The following is a 27355-nucleotide window of genomic DNA, read 5'->3' on the forward strand; positions in this document are numbered from 1 at the left end:
AGCCTTTCTTCAGTTGATTTCAGAGGTCCTCACAAGATAATCAATTTAATGAAAGAAAAAAGAATTTAAAAAAATTATTATTAGGAAGTCATGGATGCAGTTGGGGGAGAAAGAGATTACTTACCAAGTCCCAAGCACGATACTCTGAGCCCAGATTTCCCAAGATTCCTGTGTAAAAAGAAAAAAAAATCAAGCTATGCACATGTACAAAAAGGCCGATTTGTAATATGATTTTTTTAGCTAATGTAGACATTTGTGGCATGTAACATTCTGTAACATATTTCAAATCCCAAAACCAATGCAACAGAAAATGCAACTGAACAGAAAAGGCCTCTGTTTTTTTTCAAGACATAGGATACGACTTTGATTAAGATGATCATGACAGGTTCAAAACTCGTTTAATCCCTTTTGACAAGACTTTGAATGTCAGTTTGTGGCCTTGCAAATGGAGAATCAGGCACAGTCATTTCCAGGCATGCATCATCCGAAACAAACAGATCATCAGTGAGTTGTCAGGAACACAACATACTGTTTGTGTGCTGCATATTTCTGCAGAGCCACGGCCTTGTTTTGCAGAACAAGTCCATATTATTCTGTAACATCAAAGTAAATAACTTTATCCAGATGTTTTAGGCTACTAATTTATTCACTTGCAATATTACAGTTAAAAATAATAGTGCAGCTTGTGTTTATGTTGTTTTACACTTTCCAGGTCCGAGATAAATGTAGAGCAGCAGGCTGCGAGAGTAACAGTGTTCATGTTATTCTGAAGCCCATTTATTCTTTAAAAATGGTAGGGCATTTAGTTTTCCTCTTCTTTTGCCAGCAAAAGGCCTTTGGGAAATGTTCATGGTACAGCACAACCTTCTGACGAGTTTTTCCACCAGAGGTTGTCCTTCTCATCTGTTTCCGCACTCTGCAGCTATCCGAGTCATCTGCAATCAATCCTCAGGAACATTTATTGTCCTGTCACATCAGCTTGCTATCCACTGTGTCCACTGGGCAGATAGCACGCAGACACACAAGTTCAGGCAGGAGTTCCTATTAGAGGACTTCTTCAACTTCCATTAATGGAGGACGGAGTAACCCAATCCTTGGTTAAAATCAGGACCTTAATCTGAGCATCTAAAGCTCCTAGTTAAGGTATTTAGCAATTTATGGTGTTATCAATGTATATTTCCCCCATCCATTCATTAATTTCTGTACCTATTCTGTCCTGCAGAGACTAGCACCCTGAACAACGGTAGTCTGGGTAGCAACCTGAAACATGTTTATTAATTACTCAATAGAGAACTGTACACTGTGCTGCAATAAACTTGTTCAAAGTTTAACAATTTAACTTGGATTGACCTTTGACCTTTGTCCAGTATTTGCTTTAAAATATATTTTTTTAATGATTATCTATCAAAATAGGAAATCCCTTTAAAGGAAATCATACCTTTTTATCTAAAAACATTTATTTTGGTGTTGGGGTTCAGTTAAAACCTGCCTCATGTAGGTTTTTTTGTTCAAAGCCGCAGGCAGTATCCAGATTTTATAAGCATCAATACATGTCCAACTTACTTTTAGAGCATTTTCCCTGGTCTTACCAATTATGAAGAAGGGCCTGGAGAAATGTACTTGTTAGAATTCTTTACAGCGCAGTGATCGGGAAAGCACAAATTACTCCTTAGTGGTCATGTGTAACTTAAGCAGAGTATACATTTAATGCTTTTATAATGCAGTTTATTTTGACACTAATTATTCTACAGAAAATGCAATAAAGCTTTAAAGTTGGATAAATCTGTTTGAATAAAGACGGAGCTTCATGAGCTTTATAGTTTAACTTTCAAACCTTTAGCTTATAACTTGCATTATTTTTATGGTAGTTTGCACAAACTCTATCTAATACAATAACAAACTTTTTTTTTAGTTTTATGGCACTAGTGGCTCGTTTTTTCGACAGTAAGTTGACAGGAAAGGGGGTATGAGAGAGGGGGAGAGGCAAAGGACCACAGGTTGGGTAGGAACACGGGTCGGCTGCATCAAGGACTAAGACCTCCATACATGGGTCGTGCTCGCCAACCATTGCGCCACCAGTACGCCGCACAATAACATCCTTTTAACCGCTTACAATTGACTTAGTGCAAATAAAAATAAAAAACAAACAACTTCATCAGACTTATTAGATGAATGGTTAGTGGGTTTTCTCACTAACTTCACCTAAACCAACATCATTGCACATTATTTCCCTGTAAAAGAAAAAAAACTAAATCATATAAGGTGCATATAGTGCTTTTTCAGGAAGCTTGGTTAGTCTGATTTCTGCTGAGTTGTGAGTTCCCTCAGTCAGCGCTCAGAAGAATAGATTGATGATAAAAGACGAAATAACAGAAAGAAAGATCAGTGAATAGATGAGGATAATAATTCAAGGAAGAAAATAAGATTCCTCCAAATGGAAGATGGTATTCAAACAGCATCCTCCTCCTCATTTGATAAACTTGTAAAAAAAAAAAATCTAAAATATAAAATGCTTAGTCAGAAATAATTAAGTAGTCCATCACCACCAAACCCACACACTGGTACAACCATCCTCATACATCAAATATTTATTGACATCTGAAACCACAATAGCTGCCTTTCTAAAAAGATCAACAATGAGGCCATTAATCTCCTCTTAAACAAGTCTTCATTTAAATGATGATGAACAGTAATGACTTTCTCTAATACTCTAGCTCCGTGGCAATATCATCTTCCCTGTTCATCTGCCAAACCACTCAGCCTTGCTCTGTCTCTCACTCTTTCATAGATCTCTGCAGTCATCATCAGAGACCCGACACTGATTCCATCATTAGTTCCCCCTTAACAGTGTTTAAGTGTTGAGGGAGTGTTGGCCTAGTGGTTAGAGCAGTGCGCTTGTGCTCTGAGAAGGTTTCAAATACATGGTTTGATCTCCACAGCCTGAACTCTGGGTCTCTGAGCAAGACCCTTAAACCCCAGACTGGTCCACAATGGCAGCCCACTGCTCCCCAAGGGGATGGATTAAATGCAGAGGTCAATTTCTCCAGTGTGAGATCAATAAAGTTTAATTATTATTATTAAAAAGAAAACAGAGGTACACAAATGTAACACCTTCAGTTTGCATTTCAACCAGATTAGAATTTAATAGAGAGATGATGGAAACCAACCAAGAAGCTCAAAGGGAAGGCTCAAAATGGAAAAGGCATTTAGCTAGATATGAAGAGTCACTTTATAATTTTAACTCCTTTGGAGACCAGAGAGAGGCTGTTGCCATTAGGCTTTTCAAACCTTCTGAGCTTTATTATTTTAGTTTTTTCTTTAACTCTTGTATCGTGTTGGTATTTCATAGGATTGAGTAACTTTAAGTGCATAATTGAAATGTGTGGCATGCATTTATATTCCATTCACTTTAATACAATATCCCCATATTTTATTCAGTGCAACCAACTTTAGAAGTCACCTAATTAGTAATCTAAAATAAACTCTGTGAAGGCCTCTGAGGTTTATTATAGAGAACTATGTGAGATATTGCTGAAGAGTCAACAAAAAATGCATGGAATGTATCCAGGAGGAGCATGTCCAGCAAGTCAATGACTGAATATAATCAAATGGTTTTCCTTGTTAGAATCTTAACCAATCTGACATGTGTTATGAATACATTCAATTGAGTTAATGAAATTGCACATTAGTGAATCGCAGAAAGGTCAGAAAGAAAGTTGTTGAAAAGTTTTTAAAATGGGATTAGGAGATAAAACAAACTCGTAGCACAACAATGTGTTTATTCTGCAGAATGGAAAAGAATATGACAACTGCAATCCTAGCAAAGAGGAAATTCACCAAGAGGCCTACAGTAAATCCGGAGTAGAAGCTGAGATTCATAGCTTAGGTGGGTGAAACTGTTGACAGAACTATTGTTCATATGCTTTTTATATCTGGTCTTTATAAAAGAGTGGCAAGATATTGATTGAATGCCATAAAGAATCCCGATCCAGTAGAGACCAAACAGACTAATTCACGTCATGCACCTGGCATATTAGTCTGGAAAGGAGTAGATAGTGCCCAATTTTTAAAGCTAGACAAACCGAGTCAGTGGAAACAGATTAGAACCAAGCAAATAATTACAGATGCTGTAATTGAAAAAAAAAATTAAAGAAAGAAAAGCTCTTACAGCAGTAGGCTGTTGAAATTCTAACGATGTAAACGGCTCATTCGGGACATAATAAAGGGCATCCATTGCAGCTGCTATCTTGATTGTTATGCTTACGGGAAAGCACTGCTGGATTAAGGGTCAACCTCCCATGCTGTGATTGGTCTGGACTGTTTTTGACTGGAGGATATTGAGCCTTAGTGGACTGATTGATGTGCATAAGTCAGTGTTGCTGGCCAGACTATAGAGACCATAAACATGTGGAGGAAGGTGCTTTGGTACATCACAATAAAAAAACAACTTACCTATAATGATATATGGTGGTGGGAACCCTATTTCATCATTTTGCCTTATTCTATATCTATTCTTCCGCTCCGAAGAATCTGTTAGTTTAATATCTAATGTTATGCTCTCTGTGCCTTTTTCTCATAGTAGCTTCGCCTCATCTGTTCCTGTTTGGCTGTGACACCACCATGGAGAGAAATATTAGCTGTGCTGCGGCCGTCAACATCTGTGTTTATAGATGTTGGAGATAAGCCTGTTTTTCCAGTGTAGTCCTGTTTCTCTGACTGTGACTGGCTGGATGTGCTCTCTTCATCCTCTGAAATGGGAGTTGGCTCAGAGCTCATCTACCTGGCTGTTTTTTTTTCCTGGAAGGGGCCGCCTTTTAGAGTTGCTTTTTGTATCTCTGCATCTGTCTTCCTTGAACCCCAGTCAGCCTCGGCAGATGGCCGCTCACACTGAGCCTGGTTCTGCTGGAGGTTTCTTCCTGTTAAAAGGGAGTTTTTCCTCTCCACTGTCGCTATAAGCATGCTTAGTGCGAGGGATTGCATTTGAGTCAATGAGTCAATGCAATCAACTGGTTTTCCTTAGATAGAAAATTTTGAATCAATTTCACTGTATGATCTGGTGAACTGTAAAATGACTTTAGATGACATGTGTTGTGAATTGGCGCTATATAAATAAACTGAAATAAATCTTACTGTGAGGGTACTCTTTGTAGCAATGTAAAAGCTGTGCAGAGTTTAGAGGAGGGGGAAGAAATCATGTTTGGAGGTGCAAATGACCTTAGAGGAATGTGAAGGTTTACCTTCCAGAAAGTCGGACTGGACAAAATGGCTTAAAGGTAAAATCTCTATTTCAAGTACAAAACCTTATGAATCACTTTGGTTTTATGGAAAAAACACAAATGACAGAATTTATTTTCAAAAACTGACTTCAATCCCACGTATCCCCTCTGGGAGTTAACCTGAATTTAAAGAAAAACTAAATCCAAGCTGTAAAACATGATTGTAAATTAGGTTGGCAGGCCTTTGCCACTGTAAAAACTGAAAATTTGACATGCATAATGTTTGCAGCTTGTAGTATTAGACAGTGAGCTAGTTTATCAGCTATGAATACACATTTAATAACAACTGACAAACAGATATCCTTCTGAACTATAAGAGACAAAAAGTGCATTTGAGAAAAGAAAAAATCCATGTTTTCTATAAAAAAATTTTAAACAGAAAACTAAATCTCTAAAATGAGTTTATTGCCCAAACTTATGGTCAGGTTTGGTGGAAGTTAGTGGATAACCCAAATGCATAGATGAGGAGGCAGAGATTAGAAGATTTAATTCAGATGCAGATGGCAAAAAACACCCCGACATAAATTCAATTGGTAATTTATGGAAAGAAAAGGAAACCAATGACCAAAAGTAATCTCCATCCAATTTGACCGAGTTTTGGGCATCCAGAAAAGAGACTTGAGCAACAATTTATGCGATAAAGATAAAACAGGTAAAAACATACCTCGATAGACCTCCTTGAACAATTTAAAATTTATGGCTTTATAGCACTGTGTAGGTTAGTATACATTTTTATTTAAAGATTTAAATGTGAGGATATTAACACAGAACCAAAACACCAAAGTTATTCGGTCTGATAGAAAAGCTTTTAATGCAGTTTTGTAATGGATTAAATGGTTGGTTTTGGTGTTGTACTAAATCATAGTTAGCAGCCATTGAAAGCAGCAACATAAATTGTTGTGAGCTATGTATTGTGGACTAATAGTCTAGCAGTTTTTAACTGACACAGCAACGATCAGAAGGACAGTAATGATTTATTTTATGAGCTTAAAGCAATGGCGGACCTACTGTCTCATTATGAAGCATAACTGTCCTACATGGTATTGCATGCAGAAAAATAAACTATTGAATAAAATTGTATGATTTATTACTGTCAGGTCCAATGCACAAGTAATAACACAGAAAACACTTTCAAAGTCAGTTTGTGTGTTACTCCAAACTTTTGTCAATTTCTGTTGCAATCAACCATTTGTAAAAATGGAAGAAAAATTTAAATAAAAGAAACAAAATATATAAAGAAGAAAATAAGCCCTGATTGGGGTGCTGAATCCTCTCTGGACTAGACTGAAGAATTGCATGAACAAAGGAGTTGTATCTTGTTTTTCGATAATTGACTTAAAACACTTTGTCCCATTGTGTTAAATTATGTTTGCTAAAGTTGAATTTATGTCGTCTTTGAAATGCTTCGTTCACACAGCAGCTGGTTACAAATATCAGTGATTAGCCACTTCTAAAATATGCCATAATTTACCATATTTTGAAAGATTTTGGACACTCCCATATTGTTGCAAAGCACTTAGAGTATCTTAGTGTTACTTTAAAGGCTTGTGTACTTCCAATATGTGACACACTTACAGATACAGATAACAATTTCTAGTAGAAACACAAAGAACTGATACAGAATTTGTTTTAGTTTAAGGAAAGATAAAAAAAAAAAAACTACAGACAAAACATTGCATTAAAAAAGTTTAGTTCAGAAAAAGTTTTTTCTTTTTAAATACAAAAAAAGCAGACAAACATAAGCTCTATTTCTAAACACTGGAAAAAAAAGATTGTTCTGGCTCAGTGGTTGGAGCATTGTTATTGTCATTAGAAGGTTGTTGACTCTTTACATGTTAATGTGTCTGTGAACTAAAGGGTTATACCAGCAGTCCGTCTCTTTCCTATTTCATGCCTATCAAAATCTTAGCATTTATTGAGTGGAGAGTGACGCCTACATCCAGTCAGAGCGATGTTCTAGAAATATAAAAGCTGTCCCCCTGCAAGCAGAGCAAGATAATGGGACTGACAAGACAGCACAATACGTCTTTTTTCCATCACAGTTGCAGCTGTAAGATAAACTGTGACGAGAACTGTGGTGGAAAGTCTGTGGAGTTTCGTATTACTCTTTGTGTGCATATCCATGAGCTTGTCTGTTATTTTGTTTTGGGTAATGGAAATATGCAAAGCCTTTCATTTTTAGGCTGAATTATGAATGTTTCAAGCACTAAATGTGCTGGAAAATTATTTGCCAGTTTTTTAATTCCTCTGTGATGTTTTAAAAAGAAAAAAATATTTAAATATTTCATAATTCTTAAGATCCTTAAACAGAATTTTATAGCAGATAAAGAAAACTTTAAATTTTTTGGAAAGAAAAATTATATATATTAAGAGGACAAGAATCAGGCATCAGTTTAAGCAGCACTCACAACACAACTTTGGCAGAATCTTTTGTATGGCACTACATTATCTTTGGTGAGGTAAAAAAAAACAACATAATTCTAAGCTAAAGTCAACAATCATACAGTAGGAATCAAGCTTTAAATAAAGCAGACCTCCTTTAGCACAGCTATGATCAGGGCACTAATTCAACAAGCTGACATGGTAAAAATATCATCCCCAGGAAAGTAACCAGGCCAAAAACACCAGTGATCAAAATGACAACAAAAAGCTCACCTTTCTTTTTTTTAGACTTCAAGGCTTTTGGAAAAACGCCCTGTTTCTGATAACATTTATGTGCATCCGGAGCATAAACCTTTGCCGCTTCAGGTCTTGCCTTGCTTAAACTCTTAATCCATGAATTTGGTTCTCAATCAGAAAAGGCTGAAATACCACATTGGGTCATCTGTTAATCTCAAGTGTTTTGGATTAAACAGCAGAGTAATGATCTAAAGCACACTATCTGAACAGCTCAGAGAAAAGCAGAAGTAACTAGTCAAATTTGAATGTGCCAGATTTTAAACAAGACATTTATTTTTTAGAAAACTTCAAAAGTATCTCTATTAAAACATTTCTAAAAAACAAAATTAGGCAACATTTCCAAGGGTCAGACAGCATGTTGTTGCATTTTGAGGGCTTTACTTTTTCCACAGTGCAAAGTTAGTGAAGACAGCTTTTTCCCTTAGATAATGAATTCATCATTTTATAAACATCTTTTTGTATTTACTCAGGTTATCTTAGACTAAAAATACTTGCTGATGATCTGACAACATTAAAGCTGTAAAAACATAAATAAAGTAAAAAAAAAAACCTGGAAGAATTTAATCTTTTTCACAGCTTCTTATAATGTGACCTTTAAGTAGTACAAAGCATTGAAACAATCATCAATCTTCTTTATGGTTAAGATCAATAGAAATAAAAACCTATTTAGCAGCTGCATTTAAACTCTAGTCATAAAATCTAAAAAGCACAATAAGTGCAGGGATTATTTCTTTGAAGGCCAACATGAACGCCAGCAATGGTTTATGATGGCTGCATGGGAAAAAAATCCTGAACATGCAAAGTGGTGTAATTAAGCCTCTATGGTAACCCTGAGCTCTAATGCATCATTATGTAGCCACCTCCATCTTTTCACTCCATTATAACATGGTCGCTGTCCTGGTGGTCCCCTTAAAATGACAAATACACATATATACAGTATCTCTTAATTTCTATCCAGAGGCAAAATTATGCATTAAGTTATGTACTTAAAATGCTAATTGCTCCCTCCTTGCTGAGAATATTTGCACACTTGCTAATGATGTCACAGAGGCAAAGACAGGAATTATGAACTGAGAGGATATTTTAATAAGATCCTAATGGAGTCATGCGTGTGAAAGTGATAAGTGATCATTATTTGTGATTGTACGTTGCTGGCACATTGAGGACAAAACTAAGCACACCCCCAGTTGCGTGTGCAGTGACTCAGAGAAGCTGCGTGGGCAAAACATCCTCACATGTTAGACCTAAATGAGCCTGTCAAACTACAGGAACGTGATATTTCCAGTCAAGGCCGTCCCACTTGGCTGCAGAGCCTGACTGCTTTCCATAGCGGTGTGAGTCCAGTAAACGAGATGAAAGCAATTTAAACTCACCGGGATAAATTGCAGTATTTCCGGCAGCAGTGCTTTAATCATTTCCCCTCTTTGCTTGCTGTTGCACCATCTAAACCAGTTTCTTCGCATATCATTCAGAAAGTTTCTCAGTTGCCACTCATAAATAAAATCAGTTTAATTCTATTTATCACTGCTTATGCATCATAGGAAAAATGTTTCTACAACAAAAAAGTTATAATTTTGATCTTAAGGCTGCATAATTCAGTTTTCATTAATGATGAAACTAAAATTCTTGAGAGATAAAAACAAACATTGGTTCAAAGATCTTAAATCTGTTCAGAAAAATGTGAAGTACTAAGTGTAAAAATATAACTGCAACGAGGATAAGCATTGGATTGAATGTAGATATGTTTGAATGACAAAGATACTAAATCCAAACCTAAAAAAAAAAACTTTCTCTAAATATAAGCTGCATATGCATATGAAAAAAACACAACAAATTTGTCTTCATTTGACATGATAATAGATGAAATAAAAAAGTTTGGATTCTTTTGGGGAGTAAAAGACATCAAGGTTGTTTTGGAGATAGGTAAAATGCTGCTTTAGTTATGATTTTTTTTCCTCTAACTTCGAAGGATATTCAGAGCTGGAAGGCAAAACAAACTAAAGAAAAACAAATGAGATTCTTTAAAGCTCCTGTATTTCCCCTTAGTGAAACCTGGACACAGGATACTACAAACACTTGGAGATGAACAGAAACCAATGTGAGGTGCGAATAATGAGGCAATTTTGGATCTGTAGCTGTTGGGATATTTGCTACTTCAATTACAATCCTACTACAAACTCTGACGAGAAAAATGTGGATCTTTCAAAGCAATAAAAAGGAAAAAAAAGTCTATTTTTTAATTGCATCCATTTTCCATCATGCTTATCCCAAGCGGGGTAGCGAGGGGTGCTGGTGCCTATCTCCATCTGTCTAAGGGCAAGAGGCAAGGTACACCCTGGACAGGTCACCAGCACATCGCAAGGCAACACAGAGACAAACAACCATTCACGCACACACTCACACTTAAGGAGAATTTAGAAAAGCCAGTTAACCTAACAGTCATGTTTTTGCACTGTGAGAGGAAGCCGGAGTACCCAGAGAGAACCCACGCATGGTCAGGGAAAACATGCAAACCCCATGGTGAAAGACCCCAGGTCTGGAATCAATTCAATTCAGTTTATTTATATAGCACACAGTTCACCAGATCATAAAGTGAAATTGATTCAAAGTTTTCCATCTAAGGAAAACAAGTTGATTGCATCGACTCATTGACTCAAATGCAATCCCTCACACTAAGCATGCTCTCAGCGACAGTGGAGAGGAAAAACTCCCTTTTAACAGGAAGAAACCTCCAGCAGAACCAGGCTCAGTGTGAGCGGCCATCTGCCGAGGCCGACTGGGGTTCAAGGAGTCGAACCCGGAACCTTCTTGCTGCAAGGCAGCAGTGCTACCCACTGTACCACTGAGCAGCCCCTATGTTTTTTATTCCTTTTATGATTAAATTTCCAATAATTATTTATTTTTGTTACCCCATACTTATATAATAATCCTTTCTTTACCTGAAAGCCTCTAACACCATAGATTTTAAAGAGGCTTGAAAAAGTTAATAAACCTCTAACATACTTTAACATTTTGTCAAATCACAGGTAAAAAAAAACTTTAATATATTTTACTGAAAAGTGATGTAAGTCTTGCAGAATTGTAAAATGGATGGAATTTCTTGCATGCTCTAAGTAGTGTGATTGGTGTTAGGATCCCAAATAAATACTTAACAGAACCACTGACGTTGCAGCTGGCAGTCTGTTGAGGGTACTCAGAGCAAGCTTTACACTTACAGAAACATACATGTTTGCATGTTACTCTTTACAAAGTATAACTCAAACTTGGTCAAGTGGACTGAAGCACATTAGTGAAGATCAGAAAGTATTGCTGCACTTTCTCAAATGGTTTGGTGTTCAACTTGGGCATTCAAACACATAAAAATGATTTTATCAAAACCCTTCCTCTGCAGCTCTGGCTTTACATTTATGACTGTTTTAGTTTTAGAAGGTGAAACTGTGTCCTACTCCCAAATATTTTTCAACTTTAACACGTTTTCTTTCAGCATTGCCCTTTATTTATTAACCCTTCTCCATCTTCCTATCAACACAGACCAGTTTCCCTATGTGAGCAGAAGAAATGATCCCTGCAGCAAGATGCTGTCATCCCTTTATTTCACCACGGGTACAATGTATTCAGAGGGATGCGCATTGCTGGCTCCTTTTCTTAATAACACTACCATGGTATGATAAATCTTAGGGATAAAGGAATGCTTTAGAAGGCTTGCAGATGTGTCATAATCTTTTTTCTTTGCAAAGAGTAAAATGGCCTGAACACAAAGGCACACTAAAGCTTTTATAGTTGTAAAATGAAAACTATTTGCTATTTGTCTTCTTATCTGCACTTTATAGTTTGCTATAATCTATGTTTAGTTACCAGTTAAAATCCCCAAAACATTGCACAAAATAAAAAAGTACTGTGTGATTGATTTTGACCTGAATTCATGAAGGATTTTCTAATGACATCCTTTCTTATTTAATAAGTATTTTGTCCATATTCCACTTTTTTTCAGTTTTTCTCTCATCTGTATCTGCTGGTTTTACTTCATCTCTTTTGTTTCCACCTGTCTCTCTTCAACTGTCTGTGTAAACGAGGTTTTGATTATTCTATTTTCTTTATATGTCTGCATATTCATCCAGCCCTTGTGTTTACACATTTATTTTATTACATTTGTACCTCATTTTTGTGCCTCTTTAGCCTAAAGACTTATGATGAGATATTCAAACATATTTTTTAATTGGTAAAACCTTTGCTCTAGGTGTAGAAATAAAAAATAGGATTGTTAGTATTTCCATAAGTATTGTTAAACATTATAGTCTGGCCTCGTTCTCAGTAATCCAATATTGCATATCGACTCCTGAGCTCAGTCCCTTAATACTCCCCTAGAGGTATATCTCCAGATAATCTCATCTGTGTTTCCACCCATTGTTTATCAGCAGATACTTCTTTTGTGGCAAATGGTAAGGTATCACTTTTTGTGTTCTGAGTTAAAATTTTCTGTCAAAATCACTTCAGTGGATTTGGAAACATAAAAATAAATAAAACAGCTGCAGTGGATTAAAACTGCAAATTTTTTTTTTTCAAGCTCCCTTCTCATCAGACTTAGGGAAACACAAATCCAGTTTAAATGGGTATTAGGATGTCTTACTGCTTGAAGTTTTCTGCAAATAAATTAAGAATTACAGCCCTAAAATAAAGTAAACCCTCAAACTGTGGCAAAGAAAACTTTTTTGAAAATAGGACACAGCAAAGCAGACTCAGATGTTCGTCCTCACACATAAACTTGATTCCTTCCCTGTGTAATGTGCAAAACCAGCAGAATACATAGTTAGATAACCTCTTCCAACAGTGAGTAAGGACATCACTTTAATGCAGACAGACTGAAAGTCAGGCACAGTGATGAGTCTGAATCACACTTGATTACATTTATAGAATGGAGGAATGGGAGGTATAACTGTGACAGGACAATGGCCAGGAAATAAAGAGATGGGAGTTCTGACTGATATCTAGAAATATGCGCATCTACCAAAGCTGCAGTACCTGCATATTGCTTTAAGTGTAGGATATAAGGTTGTACCTACAATCAGTCAGAGCCTCCTTTCAAACACCCAGCCAGAAACTGAAGGAGGCAGAGAAGTGTGATCGCTCAACAGTTAGATAACACTTTCCACTCTCTTTTACCTAATTGTTTTGTTTTTGTTTTTTCATGGAAACATCTATATTAACAGCACCTGCTGTCTTGTACAAAGCATGGCTTTTTGGGGTTCTTACAGCATAAGATCTCAGCTGCTTACCTGCAGCAGATACAAATCTGCAGCATTGACCAATAACTCATCTGGCTGGTTTTTATGTATGTTTGCCCTTCTTTTCTGCCTCACTGGTCTCCAGTCACTTTGACCTGATTAGTCCCACCTGTACTTTTGTACTTTTTTCCGCATCCAGTGGGTGTTTGGACTCCATCCTTTTTGTACCACTTCATCAATGTTCCCAGTAATAAATGCTTGTACGGTAAAAGCACTTGTTACTGGGTGCTTGTTCCCAGCAACGAGAAAGCAATAGAGGAGATGCAAAAATTTAGCTCAGAAAGCGAGTTACCCATTTTGTGACTTCTTTTTTCACTGCACAGATAAAAACTGCTTTGACTCTCAATCATTTGCAACTTCTTAAATGAAAACTGAAATTAAAGTAGAGCTTTGTTACCAGCACAACATAAAATATCATAAATTGTGACACTAAAATGTTTCACTCAAATAACACTGGTTGCATGCACCTTATGCATAGCTAAGCGTGGATAATTTTTGCAGCAGCAAACCTTTCTGCCCTTCCTTCCCTTTTGATGCACACTGATAAAAAAAACACATTTATTGGTTACTTGATGGTAAAAAGGCGTTCGCCCACAGAACAGAGCAGAGTCAACTGGAGGTTCCCTCTGTGGAGCACTAAATCCTGCAGAATAAAATTGAACTGAAAGAGTAATGTCTCCAGAATTCATCTGAGAAGAACCGGATGGCCTTGACCTAAAACACAAAGAGCTATTTATCACAGCGAAGGATATATATATTGGTTGTATCCTTGAGTAAACATGCACTGTAGAGACACAGAGCTTTATACTTTATTTTACCTTTTCAAGAGAAAGTTTTAGATCTTTAAAAATAGGGGAAATACAACTTATTCAGATCTATATGTGATTAATTGGGTTGTCATATCAAAAGTGATCACATAAAAGCCTAGGTCTGACCTAAACGGACATATAGTAGCAAAACAGCAGTACTGGTAAAAATAAATAAATAAAACAAATTAAATACTTACAGTAAGGCAGGAAATATGTGATATTATAAGTACATTTGCTTTCAGGTCAATAGTGAGAATTTAGTTACAAATAAAAAACTTTTATATGTGTTGCTTTGCAACATACAAACTTGCAAGGCCAGAAGTGACTGAATTAGGTCTGATCATAGAGCATCAGAAAAAGTCCAAGCCAGCACATTTTTTAGGGGTTCGGAGTGCATGCTGTGGAGCTGCAGAGAGGGGAATATAATCGATGGATGAATCCAGCAGAAACTGTGCACAAGAAACGCTCTAATAGATTTCCTTTAACTTACTGCTTTTAAACTTGACTGCACCCACACACACACACACACACACATACAACATTATGATAGATTCAGGCACGCATGCACACTAAAGTATAAATCCAGAGTGCATAAAAAGTGTGCAGACTGATGTGCATTCCCAACAGCAATGGCACATGTACACATACTGTATCTAAAGTGCAAACTCAGTTAAAAGGAACGGTTTAATGAATGTCACTGAATTGCAGTCGGACATAAAATCTGTGATACACTAAGGTCTGGAGGTGGACAGCTTTATTCTGCTTTTATTGTTTCTCATTGCTGTTTTAAGATTGTTGGAACAGTTTTCTAGGTGCCAATTAAGCACACTTAAGAATTGCAGAATAAGTGGCTTTTTGGCAGCTAGACAATTCTCATATACCGGTAAATGAATACATTGAAAAAATCCAAAGAAAAGCACAAGTTGGAGGAAGTTTTATTTTCTGCTTAGATATTGATTTATAGCGTGAAAAGAAGTGCTTACTGTCTTGGATTCAAACTGAACTAATAATCAAAGCAGTTCCACGCCATGGGTTTTGTGCTATAACTGCAATATCTTGTCCTTTATTGGAACTTCAAGTCATAGATCAACACCAAATAGAGCATTAATGTGAAGGGGGAGGAAAAGGAGGCGTAGTTTTCCAAAAAGGAGCATAGAATCACAACAATTATAGCTGCAACTTTGCACACATTTTTAATCTCAGTTTTTTTTTTCTTCTTCTAAATTTGCCCATGAATAGACAGATTATAAGGTAGGTTGTTTGTGAACAGCAGAGATGGGAAGTAACGAAGTATTTGTACTTCGTTACTGTACTCAAGTAGATTTTTCTGATATTTTTACTTTACTTTACTACTTATTTTTATGGTGACTTTTTACTTCTACTCCTCTTCATGTTAAAGAGAAACACGTGCTAGCACCACAAAATTATGGTGTTAGCATCGTGTTTTACAGTGGGGATGGTGTCTTGAAGGTGATGGGATGAGTTGGCTCTCCAAAGGACTACATTTTACATGAACTAAAATATTGTGGCCCAGGAACTGAATATTGTTTAGTTCCTTGCGTTAAACAGCAAACAGATTCTCATGGCTTTCTTTATTAAATTGATTTCTTTTTATCCCATTAGTTATACACATGTCAGCCTTATTTTTAATGGCAGAGAGGAAGCGCCAGGTGACCCTGGGAAAAATGTCCCTGATTCCAGGACCATCAGCTTTGGTTCCTCTCTAGGCTGTTTTTTGCCCAATCTTTTCCCTGGACACCAAAAGCTGCATATCAAGTCACAAGTGTTTCAAGTTTCCAGAGTTTATGGCTTACATCACCCTTACTGGAGTTATCTCTGGGAGGGATGAATCTTAATAGAGATTAATCATCTGGTCACCCAGTGCAGCCAGAACAGCCTGGAACTCTATGCTGTTCTGAGAAGAGTAGAAATGATGGTGGAGTTACAAAAGAGCAGAGCCCCTTCCTCTCCCATCACCCTGTTCGACTCTCCAGTCACCACTGATGATTCCTTCAGCTTTGTATCACCCAGGACCTCAAGTGGTAGCTAAACATGACCTCCCTCACCAAGAGGGCACAGCAGAAGATTTACTTCCTGCAGCAGCTGAGGATGTTTGCCTTGTTAAGTCCTAATAGCTATCACTGTGTCCACTCTTTTCTTCTCCATCGCCATCTGGCATGCTGCTGCCATCACCAGAGACATTAAGGCTATAGGCTGCAGCGAATCACGCACTCTGCAGAGAGGGTAAATAGCTGCTATACCTTCCCTCTCTTCAGGAACTGTACGCCTCCAGGACTCAGAGGCGAGCAGGAAAGAATCTGAACTCTCCCCCCTTTGTCCATCAGAACCAAAAGCTTCTTCCAGTCTACAGCTAATCACATTAACAAGGGTCCTCCATTGACACTTTTCAACTGAAAATCATAGGAACCTCTCAGTACATATTGTTAAATTTTGCTTTGTTGATACTGGATAAGTTTAAGATGGGCCATTGTGCACTTTTGCTGTAAAAACTTGCATTATTTTATCTGTTCTTAAAACATAACTTACATGTGTTATTCCTCATTATATTTTTCAAATATATTTATGTTGCCTGTATGTTTGCCTCTGTCTCGAACATTATCACGAAAGTATATTGCTCATTCATGTAAAGCTTTTTCTTATTTTATTCGTAAAGTTTATATCTTTCCTTCTTCAGTAGTATGGGCTGTTGAAATACTTTTCCAACTGCACACAAAGACCAAAAAAAGTCTTAAATTATAATAACATTTACTTTAAGTAGTGTTTAACAAAAAGTGTTTGGAAATTATAAACCACTTTTTTATGATGAATTTTGTTAATGTGCAAATTGAACTACATTAAACCTGAAAATTTAGCAAGACAAATAAAGAGCTTGCTAAAATGAAAGCAGGTGGAAACAAAAAGGCCTGATATACAGTAAGGAAATATTGTGTGCTATATTCTCATGTCCCTGATTCATTAACTGTATATTTTCATATTTTACATAAGAGTAACTAGAATCATAACATGCAGTGTTATGTAAGTAGCTGTCCTTGTGAAATTCTCCCATCTGTATCTGAATGCATGTGACCACAAGCGAGCGGTATATGTGTGTGTTTGACAGTGAGTCATCTCATGTAAAACATCACATACCCTGCTGCCTCTTTGTCACAGCCTCATAGCGCCACATCCATTCTAGTGTGCAGGATTAATACAGTTAAATATGTTTTCAAGAAGAGCTGTTATTCAAGTCTCATGTTATTTGCACACCTAATTAAAGCAAAATCACAAAAATGGAAAGGCTAAAAAAATACTATGAAAATAATTATATAAATTTTTATGTTTTTTTTAATTAAACACTTCTTTATCAAACTCTAAGCCCCTCTGAAAAGATGACAACGCTGGAGAAACCAAGTGGAAATCTGAGTTCACATGTAACAAAAATGTAATTTATAATAGAACAGTTGTACAAACTGTAATGATGTAGCCTATTAAAATGGACAATTTCTTCTAAGTAAAACAAATAATGTAATTTAGTGCAAATCGGGGTTTGGATGATAGCTGACTGATTGCACAAGTCTCCTATGTCAATTCTGGAGCACTTGTAAAAGTATATATGTATTTATATAATGCATTATTTTTTTCTCACTGTGTGTAAAAATGAATAAAGATCCAAGGAAACTAACATACATACATACAACTACATGATTAAAAGACTTGGTCTTATTTTCTTATGTCCATTACAACCAACTTTTTTGCATTTTCATAATAAAGCCTAATATTAAGAATCCCTGAGTTACTAATTAACATTTTGCTGAGTCACAAAAGCATTAGTGCAACTCCCCCTTATTGCACTCCTATTTAAAGTTTTGTGCTTCTTGCACAATTGCTTTTCATGATCTTCTTGGAGAAGTTCACTGAGTCGATTGGTGCCACCGCATCCAACTGCACCTGCTGCAGCCCAGAAGAAGCTGTGGCTTAATTACAGGCCTGCAGTAAATTTAGTTCAGACAGCGATGGGTACTGCTGCACGCTTTGTGAGGTTTATGTGAATCCAGGTCCCAAGGTGTGTTTGCATCAGCCAGGTGCTCATGGCTCAGCTTTATTTGATTTTTGGGGGGTAATAAATTAGACCTACGTTATGATGTTTGCAGCTATTTGAACAGTAATGAACTCTAAACCACATTTTCCTCCAGTAAACATACACTGTTTAAATGCATTGTTAACATTGATTTGATTTTTTTTTTTCTTGACAGTCTGTGCAATAATTATGCATATACCGCCATTCTGTATCGACAGCCTACAAACCAAACATTACCTTCTAAATAAAAACAGGAAATAGGATAAAATGGATTTGTAAAATAAAAAGCAATGAAAAGGAGAGAGAAATAAACGTAAATTAGAAGAGAACCAGTCAACAAAAATTTGGATATAAACACAACTAATTACACGTTTCATATAGCTGAAAACAACTGAAGGATCTTGCATGGTCGATAACTACAGAACACACAGAGCTAGATATAGGGCCTGATGGGGAGATAATGAAGCAAGAGAAATACTGACAGAACTGCAGGAAAGGAGAAACCTGCAGATAGAGTTGGCAAAAAAACAAAATCTGGGTCTATTTAAAGGTTGAAAAAAGACTTCTCTTTTACTTTAATGAACACCATATTTATGGTCAGGATCGGTCACTGAATAATAATATAATATGTAATATTTTGGTGCAATTGTTAACCAAAAAGCACCAAAAAGTTCAGCTTTTAAAAACAGAGGCAGAGGTTCCAAAAAAATGTGAACATGAGCCTCAGATGTCTCAGTTATAATAAGCTCATAACGGTGTTCACATTTCCAGACTTCTCATTAGTGTCTTTATGTCTCCTATTGCTCCAAAGATTCAGCAGACAGATTTACGGTATGTTGCTTCTGAATCAATGACAGGAAAAGCTCTTTTTTATTAACACAAGAAACAAAGTTAACATGAGGCACTGCCTTCAATGCACAGATAATGAGGAGTCAATTTTCATGAGGATTGTTTTATCAGATCTTCAGTTACAGATGCTTCCTCCTTTCCAATGCAATATAGATGTGATGGCTGGTTTGCTAAACGAGAAGTTCGTTTGGAACTGTTTGGAAAAAGGTTGACATTTTAGAAGTATAGACTGCACCTTCCCTTTGATATCAATGAATCATCTACTTCTTTTATGTTGATATCTTATTTTATTCTAGTTTGATTAATGGAATAATTACTGTAATCTTTTATTATTTTTTTATTCAAAGTCCTGTTATTTTTTTATTTTTTTAGCTTATTTTTGTTTGTTTTTTGTGACTACTGCATTATTTATTCTACATTACTTGGGTCCTGTTAGAGTTTAAAGCTGCCTTGTATGGTATGGAAGGTTTGCAGTTGTGTATACCTGCCACTGGTTAATGGGAGCAGACAAAAGTCTCTGTTTTCTACACATAATCTGCTTTATTCAACAGGATTAAATTGCACAGAAGATTTGCTGCTTTAAAAACAAGGAAACTGTTTCATTTAAGTCATACTACAGTTAGTTTTCTTTACAGTACTGCACTTATTAGCTTATACCTACGTAGGCTAATTCCAAATGTTTGATTGGAAGAGTTGTAATACTATATGAAATATGTCATTTAATTGGCCTAAACATTAAATAAATGAAAATAAATCTCTACTACAACTAATTATCAGGACAAACCTGAAGGAGGAACATTTAACAAGAGAAATTACTTAATAGGTTTAGTTACCATCCATCGTTTTGTATATTGTGGTTAAGGGTAGCCGTGCAAATATATGCAAATAGAAAAAAACACTTAGAAATCAAAAATGCTGCAAACTACCTCTAGTCATCTCAGTCCTTCCGGCTATCATCTCAATCCTCATCGCCATGCAGGGGGTTGGTATCAGGTATTGCAGGCCAACAACAACCTCAGCGACTCCAAATTATTAGGGGTGGACCTGTTTTTCAGTTCAATTTACATGTTTTCTAAGCCATAACAAGGCTTTTTCTGGGCTACTCTATAAAGCTTGGAACTTAAAGCTACTCCAGACATTTTGAATTGAGAAAGCTTTCTGGATGGGAAGCGAAACTCTTTAAACTTGTAAAATAAAGGCCAATGGTTTGGTTTTTTTTTTTACTTTTTTGGTATAGACTAGATACCTTCTAGATGCCTTCCAGAAGATATGTGGAGAATATTGTTATTTTTCTTTTGAAAATTTTTTAAACATGTAACATTTATGACTTTACTATGGTTCTTTACCCATAGGAATGTATTATTATCTCCCTTTAGTGGTCTGGAGCTCTTACCCTATATGGAGCTAGTTTGCAGCTTCTCTTAACCTACAGTTGATTTTGCTACTTTTTGCCTTTGTATGTTTTTTGTGTGTTTGGATGTCAGCATCATTTATGTATTTTTGTGGTGTTTACACTTTACAGCTCTCTGTTCTCCTTGATTTCAGCATTTCTTCTATAAAGGTTCATATGAGTCCACCTCATCAAGCACACAAGCAACAATTAGGACCTCCCCTGCAGGTACCTTAACTTTGTGGAGTTGAAGATATTGTCTTATACTGGCTTAAACAAACCTACTGTCATTTTGACAAGGCAGTAAGAACTATTAGGATCATGCTCTTTGATTTATCCAGTGCATTTAACATTTTGACTCAGGTAGAGAAATTAACAAATTACCTTGATCAAAGACTACCTGACAAAAAGACCACATTTTGTTAAGACTGAGGGGTCAACTATCTAATCAAATATTTAGCAGGAGCACCACAGGGGATAGTACTCTCACAATTTACTTTCCTCTTCTAACCTCTAACTTCCACTACCAGACAGAGTCTTGTTATCGGCATAAATACCTGCATGACTTTGAACTCATTGGGTGCATCAAATATGGAGAGTGTCTCTTCTGCCATCATCTGCTTGGGTAAACGCATCAGAGCAAATTACATCAAAAAACTTAACCTGATAAAGGATGCAACTTAAGTTCTTAACGAACTCCTGGAAAAAATTAACAAAGAATAATCCTTTTTAAACTGAAAAAAAGTATCCACTTTACAAGACTGTTAAACACCAAGAGTGTCTTCAGTCTGAGGATTCTCCAGATCTGATGCTGGACAGACCGCTACAGAAGACCCTGCCTGCCTGTGGCTATTAAAGGAATAGTACACCCAAAACATGATTAGCCTTCATGTTCTACTCACCCCCATGCTGAACAACACTCTGGAGTACTTTTTTGATATCTCAAATGCATCTGGAGATCTGGGAGGCTTCTTGCTGTCTGCTGACATTCAAATAATGAAGGTCTATGGCGCCCGAGACAGAAAGGTCCATAAAAGTCCACAAAAAACGTGTCAATATTCCTCCATACTGCTCGTCCAATGTATTCCAAATATGTCCTGAGTGGGTAGCATCCAGAATTTACTCGAAACAAAGTCATTTAGAATGTTTTTAGAGCATAAACAGTAGTGTATAGGATTTCCTGAAAGCGCGCACATGCGCGTTCACGATGCTACGGAAGCCTTTAACAACCACAGCAAGTCGTTAAAAAAAAAAAAGAGAGAGATAGTGAAAGAAGTAATTTTTTATTTATGAAATATTTGAATTAAATTCCTCCTTTGCAGCATTTTTCTTTGCATGTGTTTTGTGTGTTTGTGTTTTAGTCACATTTTTGTGGTAGTCATTCTCGTTCAGGGTTTGCAAGTCTTGTGTGTTTGAAAGACTTTTTGATTTTTTGTGTGAATTTCTGCAATTGTACGACATTTGGCCACTGTAGTATTTCATAGTGTTAGCTGAAGTACTTAATGCCCAAAAACAGAGCCTCTGGTTGACTCGGCCCTGGCTGAATCATTACATTCAGCTTTTATGCATGAATAATATGCAACTACATTCAACAAATTTTCATTCAACAAACAACTTGTTTTTGTTCACAGAAAATATGTAATTCCTGTCTACACTATATCATCTGTATATGTTAATGCAATGTAATCTTTATGTGGTATGATTCTGCTATAGAGAGGTGAGGCTTTTTATAATGACTAATCTTCTTTAAAAGCCAGTAAACATTTATTTATCACCACTCTAAGGTTGTCATGAAACCTGCCCTATAAACATCTGCCAAAGTCTGAGACAGTTGGAAAGCAGAACGTAAGAAAAAGAGAGACAGAAGGAGTAAACATCCATCTTAGTCAAATCAAAGAATGAATTGCTGAAGTTTCTCACTCAGTGTGTGATTGAATACCTATCTGAAGATTTAATTACTGTCCACAAGCAACTTATCTCATCCTGTTTCACTCATCACTCACTGTCTAAGGTGTTTCAGCCATCCTTTAACTGTTCTCAACCCACGCATGAGCTTTACATCATTATCCACTTTTAATTCATCACTGTGCTCTCATCAGGCTTATTCTCAAGGTCTCACCTGCCATTGTGTTACTTTTTTAATTTATGTGATTGTGTGAGTTTATGACAGAGAACATCTTTTAAAGGGTCTGAGTGAGGTGTAGCTAAGATGAATTAAGTAATCAAGGGTTATTTTCCTTCCTTAGTCAGGACCTTTAGTGCAAGTAAATATGCCTATACCAGTCTGGACCAAAGGAACCAGACAGAGGTCTTATTGAAGAAAACATACATCTATCAGGACTTAACAAGCCACTAAAGGAGTGAATGAAGTACAAAAGTCAAACACAACATCTGTTGCTCAGCAACGCTGCTGCCAGAATGTTGTTGGATTCCTTCAGCTTGCAGAACACATTCTCCAATGCCGTTACAAAACTAGAAATAAAACGTCTCTAAACATTAAACTAGCAACTTTTGGCAGTCACAGGATTTTTGTAGCAGTAACAACAGCACAAACAGGCAAAACAGAGGCGCTGCACTGTCTCGCTGTTGTCATTTATATTTGGAAAAAAAGTTCAATGTGAAAGCAAACCACACTGAACAAAAGACATTAAAAAATAAGTTCTGATCCAAAACAAGATCAAAATACCCCCCTGCTGTGAATTTACTCTGAATTTCAGCTCAAGGGTTTGGTTTTCTGATCAAAACTAATAGGGGAAATTAGACTGAGAAAGCATCTCCATTGCACAACCATTATACTCAGAGACTCTCATGTATTAGCCTTACATTTTATTTTGTAGAAACAGAATAAATGAACATCAACTAGTTAATGTAGGTTCTATGAATCCACTTGTTTTGAAGGACATTTCACGTTTAACCTATGCAACCTAAATTTGGAACAAATCTATGTTAGGAACATACACAATACTACAACATACAACTCACACTGTGCAAAAGCTACTGTCACAACCAAATAAAATAGATGTAGCACAAAATCTTACTTGCCATCTCAGCATTTATTTGTATCCTCAAGCAGACAGAAGCCAACTATTCAGCCTTCATATGGATAAAAGCAGAAAGAGAGCAAATTCTCTCCAAGACTGCAACACAACCAGTCAAAATTACATAAAATAACTATTATGCATAAATGAGATGATTGCACATTGTTTAGTGTCACGGAGTTTTCCCTGTCTGTAATGAGCATGATGCGTATTTTAATGTTCCTCATTAAAAAGACATCGCAGGCTCACACTTCAGCTAGACAGCGTGAGTTTTTAACATAACGATGACATGATCACTGAGCGGGTTCCAAACAGAACCGGCTCCTGACAACAACTGTGAAAATTTAAATAGTGAAGCTTTTAAAGTGAGCTCTATTCTTATTAATTAAAGCCATGGATGAAAATCAATAAGGAGGTGCTAACAATTATGTTCAGTGAATCATAATCAGATGTAATCATTTATGTAAGAGAAACAATCATAACTATTTGGAATAATTAATTTGTTCTCAGTCAAAAAACACAAAACAGCAAAAAAAAAATATTTTTTTTTTTTGCTGGAGTATTACAAACACAACCTCTGTGTCTGACACCCTGTTTCTGTCTCTGACAGAAACTTTCTACATGTAGTGAGGACCACGTGTTCCTTCCCACTGACTGCCCTTGTATTCAGTCAGTAACCTAACCCTAGCAATAACCCTAAGCCTAACTATTGCAATTGTACAACTAACCCTATTAGGGTAAGGTGTGCACTGGCATGAGGGAGTGGTCCTCATTCTGATGCATAAACAAGGACATAGACACACACGTATTTCACACTATCCTTATGTGGACTTCCTATTGACTTCTATTCACATTGCATCCATTTCTATAGCCGAGCCCAGATCCTAACTACGACAAGCATGTACCTAACCCTAGTGCTGACATAAATACAATTGAAACATTAGTCCTAAACCTAAACGCCAGCCCAAGAAGAGAATTTAGACACCGGACCTGTTTCCAACACAGAATCGGAACCCTAATCCTTATTTTCAATGTCATTATAGATTTCTATTGATTTCTAAGCCTGTTTCACAATTGTTCAATTTGTGAAAGGGGTGTCAGATGTCCTGGGACCTAAGGATCACTATATTTGTGGGGCCTTTCAATTGACTTCCATTCTTTTCTACTAATAGTGAAACCTACCCTAGCCCTAACATTACAGGTTCATACCTAACCCAAACCTAAACTCAGTTAAACCCTAGTCCTAAACGTGACCCGTTGTCCTAAAACACCAGCTCCCATCCAGGGGTCCAGGCACTGGGCCCCACAAGGAGCAGCTGGTTCCCACAACGTGCCATCCACAATGTATTAAAAACAACAGCACACACACACCTTTACACATGCATGCTCTGAGTGTTAGTAAGGTGAGCCCTTTTCCTGTGTGCAGATGAACACAAAACTAAAAGGAGGGTCAAATGTGGGTCAAATGTGTTTAAACTTATATGCTTTTTACATGCAATCGCGGATTAGAATGACTGTTCAATTTTCAGTCCTTTTTCACAGAACACAGTGAAGGATTAAATGCACTGAGCTAAGCGGGTTTTGCATTGCAACACATATTGCATACAGTACTTCAATGCTCTGGGCAAAGCAACATAAAAAGGAAAGGAAAGGAAAGGAATGATGGAAAGAAAAATAGGAAAACAGGAAAGATAAGGGAAATGGTGTAAAATAAAGGCAAAAGAGAGAAAAAAACTGATTAAAAAGGAACATATGCGTTCAAAACGTCCTTCTGTGTGTGTGAAAGTGGAAAACGATGGATTCACTGTTCTTCTTCCATTAGTTCATCACCAATTATGTGATAAATGAAGGTAGAAAGAAAGAGGGTTGAAGAGAAAATATCAGCAGCAACAAACCTTATATAGTTTCAGAGAAGAAAACAGCCAAGGCTGATTTAAATTAAGCAGCAAAGACCTTTTAATGTTTACAGCATAAAAGAGAATTGTACCTTTCATCATTAATTTCTCCCCAGCATTGCTGGAAGAAACCTGGGGGAAATTATGATTAGATATTTTCATAACCTTGCGCTTCTAAAAACATTAAAGTGCTTACATAAACGCACTCTTGGTAGCCTGCAATGCAGTCAAAAGCAGACAACTGTAGAAGCAGAGAGCAGTGGGACATTTATGCCATATCAGCTTCTTAACTTTATGTACATCCTTGTGGAAACTAGTTTGACTTAGCTCTAAGAAAGAAAAAAAAATACAAGAAAGTCCAATATTATCCATAAACCTGCTGATTCCTTTTTTAAAGTCAGTTTTAATTTTTGTAAACGACCCAGCTGGAGCACTACGTGAAATACTCCAATTATTAAATGTAAAGAATTTAATCTCCAGTTACACACAGAAACATTTTCTCTAAAGACAGTCAAAAAGGATGATTTCATTAGACATTATGATGATAAATATTGTATATAATGTACCTCTGACAGCTATACATTTTTGTTAGTATCACACTTTCCTAGCTTGGCATCAGTTTAAATGTGGTATAATATTTGCTTTGTAAAACTGGCATTCACATCCACAAAAATCACAGTATTGTTCAATTTGATAGCCAGGATTGTTTGAGGCTCCGATCAACCTTTTTCTTTCTTTTATTTTTTCAACAGTTCACAATCAGCAGCATGTTTTAAGCTGTTTGTTGCAAAGAAGCCAACACTGGGTTCTGTAAGCTTGTTAATTAGAATTTTGTCATGTTTTAACGGACATGCAGCTCATGGCTTTCTGATTGTAACTTTAACTGAAGGAGGCCCCATCTGTATTTTTCACATTTTAATCAGGGCTGATTCTTTGTAATTAGTGGAATAAGTTTTTTTTGTGTGGTGGAAGTTGCATTAGCCTCCATTCAGCCGGCTGATTGGCAGTTACAATCAGCGAGGGTCAAGACTCAGAACAGAGGACCCAGTATTCGAGGCCAGACAGACACTGGGATAACTCAAAAAGCATTTATTTAAAAGTAGTGGATCTAGGCTGAGGCTGGAAAGTCTGGCTTACAAGTTCAGTCCATGCCCAGAAAAAAACATAGGATTCAGCCAGTGGGCTGTCAACAAGATGCGGTGGGCGCCACCCAGACTGTCCCATATGTGGTGAACATGCAGGAGTCCGAAGCCAGGTCAGGCAAACAGATCAGAACAGAAAACAGACTCATCCACCAAGCAAAAACAAAAGCTACCACTCAGTAAATTAATTTGGTTGACATTGACTTCAGAATATTAAGGGCCATTTGCTCAAGGCTGCGATATCAACATGTGATCTGACTGGGTTGAGGAACCTTAGCATTTGCAGTTCTACTTTTGCACAAAATGATTGTGTAGGGTTAAGCATGAATTAAAAACAAGAGTTTGCTGAAACGTGTTGCACTTTCATTATGAAAGATAAGCTAACAAAAGTGCCGAATGCATTTTTTATTTTTCTCTCACCTTTTAAATAACCAAGCAAAATGGCAAATATTCGCTGGCTAATGTGTACCAAAGTTGTGCCTATATGAGGGCAAATTTTTCTTCTTTTTTTTTTTTAAGAATTTAACTTTGAAAGGTCCTGTAAACGGTAGAGTTTTGTTCTTATCAATATCCATTTGAGATGTGACTGACTTGAGGCGCCGACTTAATCACATCTGTTCCAGCAGGTACATTTTGTCCTCTGTGGATTTTTATATGAAACTTTTCCCAATCCTTGTTTTCTAAAATCAGTTCCTTCTCAGATTAGGGGGATATAATCGCTGCAGAAAAAGCCAATTACCCTTGTTTTTTGGGGGGGTTTTTTTACAGCTTTTACAGGTTTAAAACTATACAGAGACAAGGGAGGTGTATGCACCCACTTTAGTTAACATATTTATGCATATTAATGTTTGACCTTCTGTATTACCTCAAAATCAGATGATAACATGTTTGAATGGACTGCTTAGGTTTCAGTAGTT

General features: G+C 36.7%; 1 protein-coding gene across 3 annotated transcripts in view; it reads right to left on the reverse strand.

The window, feature by feature from the left end:
* kcnab1a (potassium voltage-gated channel, shaker-related subfamily, beta member 1 a) overlaps positions 1-27355 on the reverse strand; it is a 125060-nt gene that overhangs the window by 42119 nt on the left and 55586 nt on the right. For all 3 annotated transcript variants that reach the window (XM_038285562.1, XM_038285560.1, XM_038285561.1), the window contains exon 2: positions 125-168. In XM_038285562.1, the coding sequence (XP_038141490.1) occupies positions 125-168 (44 nt within the window). The remainder of the gene's footprint in view (positions 1-124; positions 169-27355) is intronic.

This window comes from Cyprinodon tularosa, unplaced genomic scaffold (assembly GCF_016077235.1).
Source record: "Cyprinodon tularosa strain WSP-4 unplaced genomic scaffold, ASM1607723v1 ctg211, whole genome shotgun sequence".
Lineage (NCBI taxonomy): Eukaryota > Metazoa > Chordata > Actinopteri > Cyprinodontiformes > Cyprinodontidae > Cyprinodon > Cyprinodon tularosa.